Source organism: Primulina tabacum, chromosome 10 (genome assembly GCF_025594145.1).
Source record: "Primulina tabacum isolate GXHZ01 chromosome 10, ASM2559414v2, whole genome shotgun sequence".
In the NCBI taxonomy this organism is placed as follows: Eukaryota; Viridiplantae; Streptophyta; class Magnoliopsida; order Lamiales; family Gesneriaceae; genus Primulina; species Primulina tabacum.
The window spans coordinates 12,332,473-12,339,707 of NC_134559.1; the positions used below are offsets into that span (position 1 = coordinate 12,332,473).

At 32.8% G+C, this 7,235-nt stretch overlaps 1 protein-coding gene across 2 annotated transcripts; it reads left to right on the plus strand.

Moving 5' to 3' along the window:
- Positions 1–3,100: 3,100 nt before the first annotated feature.
- LOC142506238 (uncharacterized) lies at positions 3,101–5,147 on the plus strand. Of its 2 annotated transcripts, none has more exons than XM_075619429.1 (2): positions 3,101–3,880; positions 4,667–5,147. In XM_075619429.1, exons 1-2 carry the CDS (start codon positions 3,130–3,132, stop codon positions 5,038–5,040), a joined length of 1,125 nt encoding a protein of 374 aa, XP_075475544.1. In that variant the 5' UTR covers positions 3,101–3,129; the 3' UTR covers positions 5,041–5,147. The 2 variants fall into 2 exon arrangements, with proteins under 2 accessions (XP_075475544.1, XP_075475543.1); XM_075619428.1 differs by lacking the exon at positions 4,667–5,147 and adding an exon at positions 3,992–4,633.
- Positions 5,148–7,235: the final 2,088 nt, after the last annotated feature.

Below are 7,235 nucleotides of genomic sequence, written 5' to 3' on the forward strand. Positions count from 1 at the left end.
CTCCTATGGAAAAATTGAACTTCATTTACGATATCATTCTTCCACAATAATTAATAAAAGAAGACATACGTCATTGAGGTATGACCTTCTTCCAGTCTAAAATACACTTCATTTGTTTGCATTAATTTTGACCTCGTACTTACTCATAGAAGAGATTAAACCAGAAAAATCTCCTATCATGTTTATTCGTGTGTCATCGTCGTCATCATCATCATTGTAATTATTTGAATCATGCTAAGTTATAACACAAACTACACAATTGCGAATTTGCATTGCAAATGTTACAACTCTTTATAAAGCTCCGGCCTCTCCAAGCACATTAAATATTTATGATTATGCACAACGACACAAGAAAAACGAAGACGCTTAATCCATAATTTCAGAAGAAACCTGAGTGCGCATCATGGTTCTTTTTCTGTATGTAAGGGGATAGGTAATCATCGACAGAATCATTAGAGGCACCAATTATCTTGGCGGAACGAACACTTGTATCCTGCCAGAGGTGACCCTTTGACCAACGAGGCTGGCATAGAAATGTAGAATCTTCCGATGATCGCGGCCACAAACATGTCTCCTTGCGAGCAAATTAAATGTAGAAGTCTATGAGTGTTTCGTATTCAGGAATTTATTAATTCAAGAACTTCGCCTTTGCATAATCTGGCATTATTACATCCTGATCGCATGGAAACGTAATAATAGTCGTCAAACTAGAGCTATAATTAGTACATCTGAAAAGGACTTCTGAGTATCTTCAAAAAATTAATTTTAAGATATTATGATGTTTGGGAAAATCATTCCCGAATTCTTTGAGAAAGTTACCCTGCCATCCCGTCAGAGTTAAATACAGTCGCCTGCTCTTTAAATCCAATTCTCGTCAAAATTAACTGAAAACTATTTTCTTTTCTTTTGTCTTAATGCATGAGGCATGCAAATTGGCTCAAACTCAAAACTATTATTCAACAAGTCAACTTATATTATACTGCTCATCTTCAAGCTGTTTTATTAAAAAAAAATGTGATTAAAATTACATTTGGAACATTATTCGTTAAGCCAACAAAATGAAAATGACAATGTATTGTAAATTTTTGCAATTCATGTTAATTACTCATATACAACTAAACAAATCCAAATGAGGACTCCCAAACTCGATCTACACTATTTATAATTTAGTCACTTACATGTGAACGTAATGTCCAAGTTTAAGCTAAATCCAATTATTCAATAATTTGCAAACGCTTCTATAAGGTGACTGATTTTTTGGTGATAAATTCCGACTTGTTCCTTCATCGTTTTTGGAGCATAATTCAATAATTGAGCTTATGCTTTTAAAATGTATGTATGTGTGAAAATACGATCGACGTAATATTTTTTTTTTAATTTGATATATGATTTCTTTGCTTCGATATGATCATACATTTGAAAACATGTTAAAAATTATTTGAAGGAGCCGTTATAATTTGAATTTGAAATGGTAAAGGATTTTCTGGCATTTGATATTTGATTTGTTATGGCCTCGATGCAGTGAGTTTTAATAACCGTTAACTGCATGATCTCATTTCTCATATGATTAAAAATTAGGGATTGATCAGTAAAATAAGAAAAATAATATGAGACTTGGTGTCATTTGTTTCGTGATGCTTTTATTTTGACATACTTATCTTTGAATCGTACAAGTATATGTATCTTGTTATTAGTTATATATGATCAATCGGCTCTTATCTACTGAGTATTTCACAAAATATTAATCTCTTAATATCTCTCCCAAGATAAGGACGAAGAACAACTTGATAATGAGGAACAAGAGATTTTTTTGGAGATAGTGATCAATGTGGAAGTTCCATTTTAATTTGCTTTCAGTCTGATTGTTATTCACTTCTGCACCTTTCATTTTGGTTTCCGTATCATTGTAAAGATAATGTTTATTTTTTATATATATAAAAAAAAAGATTAGTTTGGTTATATATTGTACTACGAGACTTATTATTTCAATTATTAAATTGTTAAACAATGTCGAATTTCAATGGGCCTCGATCTTGGGCATGGCACTAGATGAAGAAAACTTATAGAAAAAAATAGTAAATATGAAATATGTTCAATTTAAATTAATATGTACAATATTATTTTATCTCTTTTGAGGAAAAAAAAATAAAGGCAGACATGCTTCACAGGATGTAATGCATAATAAAGGTACATTTGAGGTATGTTAAATCTATACTATATATTAAGATTGGGCCTAATAGAGACAAAAATGGACATCAATTTTTTCTTCCAACTTTGTCTTTATGTGATACTAATATTACACTTTTGTTTTTTGTTTTTTTTTATTTCAACAAACAGTTTTATTTTTATTTTTATTTTTTTAAATTTAAGCACTTTAGTCGCTCGATTATTATAAAAAAAAATTGTTTACACATGCGACACGTGTGCAGAGTAACTAATTTAAATTAATACTGTCCCTATTGTTTTCTTTCTGTTTTGGGGAAAAAGGTACACGTGCTTTCTTTCTCTATATTTTATAAACTATTAATCGTAACATATAAATGCCACATGTCCACAATACATCGTCTTGATACGTACATGTACATGACATAATGTGGTGCTTGGAATTAAATATTTTATTTGCGAAGTGAATTTAGAAAAATGTATTTCAACCCCAACGTAGTTTAAGACTACATTTGGATGGGTGTATTTTGATTTGAAGATGGATTTAAAAATCAAAGTATTTGAAATACTTCCAAAAACATATATAAAAGTACCTTTGAAGAGAATTTTTTGCCAAAACATTCATAAAGGATTTAATTGAAAATGTGAAATTAATTTATTGAAATATGATTTAAAAAATTAAACTCTAAACCAAAACAAAAAAAAAGGAACAAAACAAAACAACGACAACAAATAACTACGGACAACTTTTGAAAAGTAAAAGGTTTCGGAAAATTTTAATGACTAAGATTGTGCTTGCCATTTATACACTCAACGGACAACTTTCCCATATACCTTGCTTGCTCTTGTTCCATGTTTGATTACTTTAATTTGTCCGATTTCTTCCCTATATATTATTTCAATTTCTCATTTATTCCGTAACACAATCTTAGTTTTTAGAGCATCAAAAAAGAAAAGTGCTATACGATGTCCTCACAAACCGACACAGCACTCAACAGAAAGGAACATAAACATTCTAGCCATGATCATCCACTGATATATGTTGACGAAGAAAACCCCAAGGCGTTTTGCAGTGCGTGTGGGGTGGCAATAATATCGAGTCCTTCTTATACATGTAGCCAAGGTTGCAATTTTTTTCTGCACCGACCTTGCACAGAATTGCTCCAATCAGCAAAACTTGAATTTGGCAGACGTCCCTATGACATTAGTTTACTAGCAAAGCCACCTAATGACAATTGCAAATGTGAGAAATGTGGGAACTTTTGTAAGAACTTTACTTATAAATGCTGCTTGCGGTCCATTAAAGGATATGGTACTCTGCATGAGTTTTATCTGCACTGCCAATGTGCTTTTCCTTTGGAGATAAACATAAAACACATTAGCCATCATGACCACCCATTGATGGCAATGTGTAAGGAAGCATCATTGGTATGTGATGCATGTGGGAGGAAGCAAGACGGGATATTTTTCTCTTGTCAAAAGTGTAGTTTTTATATTCATCAGGATTGTTGCTCAGTACCTACCGTCATAAATATCGAGCATATTCATCCTCACCCTCTCTTTATCCTATATTCCCTTCGTAGTTTCAAATTTCGGACCACAATGAAATGCCTATTATGCAACGATGAGGTATCATTGACCCTTGGTGCTTATGTTTGTGGATGGTGTACCAGTGTAGCTCATATACATTGTGCAGCGTCAGCGGTGGAGAACACAGGTAATGACTAGTTTCGTTGAATACGCTTCTGCATTCTTTGGCTAGGATAGTAGCTTGAGCACAACTTTAGATGTCCCTATACTTAGTTTCAATCTTACATACTTTTTGCAGCTATAGTTCAATCATCCATTCATCTTCCAAGTAGGCCTGATACATTTTCAAGTTTGATAAATCGTGCAACACTCGAGAACAGAGAAGATGATGGAATTGAAGATGTGAAATCGAGTATTGAGAAATACCACACTGACCATTCTTCTTGGATCTTTCACAACAGAGAGAGTGATGATATTCAGTTAGTATGCAACGCATGTATTCTACCCATAATCTCACCTCCTCCTTCTTACTATAGTTGCCCCAACCCTCAATGTTTTTTCCTTCTCCATCAATCTTGTGCAAATTTACCCCTAGTTATCAAGTCTTATTACATGAGGGATCCATTTCATCTTGTATCAAAATCACGTGATTTCTGTTCCGTGTTTTTTTGTTACATATGTGATAAAGCCTGCAATGGATTTGGATACGCAACCGGTACTTATATATATTACATGGATGTTCAATGTGCGACTTCTCCGAACATCGTCAAACATGAATCACACCCCCAACACCTTCTCACTTTGTCTTCCTATATCCGTATAAACTTTTGCTGCTGTGATCGTTCTTAGTCTACTGCCTCTTACTCTTGTGGAATTTGTCATCACCATATTCACCCGAGTTGTGCCTTTTTACCGAAAACAGTTGAGCACAAATTTGATGGACATCCACTTGACCTCATTTACAACCTTGCAGTTCAAATCCCACAAGAAGATCAAGAAGAGAACCACTACCTGTGTGAGTTTTGTGAAGAAGACATCAATACAAAGTTCTGGTTTTATTATTGTGGCAAATGTGATAATTCATTTCATATTAACTGCATTCCTTCAACCGGTAAGTTTTCGAAGATCAAGTTCGGATACAATATCGATCTGCCAAGACACGTTCATGATCATCCGGTGACTCTAACTCGTATGCTTACTATGGGAAACCAAAGGTGTGGGTATTGCAAGGATATGATTCCTGGTTTCGTAGATGTTATGGCTTTTCATTGCTCAAAGTGTGACTTTTGGATCCATTTTAAATGCGCGGGAAAATTTTCTGGTAAACAAATATTATACTACGATTAATCATCTATAATGACATGTAATGGTTTTTTTCCCCCAATTTGGAATCATTTCTTCCTGTTTTTGATTGTTTTCTATTCTTGATTATTGTCGAAGACTAATGTTGTATTTGAGGATATGAATTTGAAATCTATGAATTTCAATTATAGTTTTATGGTTAATAACAAAACAATTTATAAAATGTTGAATTCATATCTTAATTATTCATACATTAGTTAAACAAAATAAAATGGATTTGAAATGTCTCTATTATTAATTGCACTTGAAATAGACCATAATTAACATAAACATTGTATAAACATAAATAGTTGATCTGATATTTATTTTATTGTTTCTCTAAAACTTTAAAAATATATTTGACTATATATGAAATTCATCGATCCAATTGTAACATTAAAAAACCCAACAAGATTTCATTACTTTGTAGAAAAACAATTTATTAAAAAATATATATATTCTTGATATATATTTAATTTATTAAAACAACAGTGAAAACAATTTATATTTCAGAATTGAAATTAATAAAGGGCAAACGAGTGAAGAACTCAAGAATTTAATGTTAGCTGGGGATTGAGGTTTCTTCTGATTTGGGAGTAACAACAAAACTAATAGTAAATGAAAATTTCTGAAACAGTACTGATGACTAGTTATCTTAAGACCGATTGGCAATAACATCCATTACCATGAATTTCTCGGCAGTGTAGGCGTCAAAAGATCTTGCCTTAACCAAGATTTGTTTGGCTACCACATCAACAAGAAGTTGGTACTCCATCTTCATGTCTAGCTTCTTGCCATATGTCTTGTTAGGCTCGCTGGAAGCAGAGAACCTAGTCCTTCATTTCCTCCAAGATAGACTGAGGAACATAAGATAAATCGGTTAGCTCCTCAGTGGGTAACTGAAACAGTGTAGCAAAGTAAGCTTCATCGATCAGCAGGGTCTGCTCTCCAATTTGCATAACAATCTTCCCTTCGTTAGAAATAGATCCTCGTGGATAGAACATCTTTAGTTCTGGCACATTGATGTCTAGAGATGAGCTCAAGAAAGTCTTGAGTCTAGATGACTCAGTCAGTTTGAAAACAGAGACAATAGCGCCATATTCCATTGAGTAAATATATTCAAAATTAATGGAAAGAACATTCGCTATGTATGGAGTTGACATTTCTGCAGATGAAAATTTTGAAAAAAAGTAAAAAAGTTTGATTGCAATAAAGTTAGAAAGTTATCGAAGTTAAGAATATATGAAAATAATAAGTGAAAAATATGGAGTTGTTATTGGTGTTTATATGTGCAACCTGAGTCAAATAGCCGAGACACGTGTCAAGATATTGAATAAAGACTTCTGAAATTTCAAAAATTCTTACGTTGTATGAATCAAGCAGAGAATAACTTGGAATAGATATACATGCTAATCATTTTGAAAATTTCAAATGTTAATAAATGTAATTTAAAGAAAATTAGAGCATTGGTTTCCCTTAATGGTTAATTAAAAAAAATAAATAAGTCACTAAATTCATTACTAAATGATAAATCAGTTGTGTAATGAGTACTGATAAATCAGTGAGTTTCTAAGTCCGACTGACGACTGACTTATCAGTAAGACTCCCCTAATCGATTCTCCCTATATATATGTACTTCCAAGATATATCAATAAGGCCTAATATATTTATGAAATAAGAAAACTTACCCTCTACAAGTGGTTTGGTGAAGGAATCAGCTACCTATTGTTTTATGAAGAGGTATTCTAATATGATGTTTTTCTTTAACAGATGATCTCAGATAAAATGATATCTGCTATCTATAGGCCTGGTCCGAGAATGCAAGACTCGACTGTATGTGATTTCAATTGCACTTTTGTTGCCACAAAATATCGATGATTATGTTTCATCAACTACTTAATTTCTAAGTAGTTGTTGAATCTATAGCAGTTGGACACAGCAGCTGCTAGCAACTAGGTATTCATCTTCGGAAGTTGAGGTGACAATTGATGTCTGTTTCTTGCTAAAACAAAAAATCAACCAGTCTCCAAGAAATTTACAAGTTGCATTTGTACTCACCTTGTCCAGTTTGCATACTGCATAGTCTGTATTTGAATATCCAACAAAATTGAAAGATTGAGTCCTTTTGATGCCACTATGTTTTGAGTTCCTTTCAAATATTTCAAATTCTTTTAGCAGCTAAGAAATGTGATTGCTTAGGA

Excerpts from the sequence above, each read along its gene's own strand:
- LOC142506238 (XM_075619428.1), top strand. The coding sequence starts at position 3,130 with ATGTCCTCACAAACCGACACAGCACTCAACAGAAAGGAACATAAACAT. Across the intron at positions 3,881-3,991 it reads GTCAGCGGTGGAGAACACAG|CTATAGTTCAATCATCCATT; the intron begins GTAATGACTAGT and ends TACTTTTTGCAG.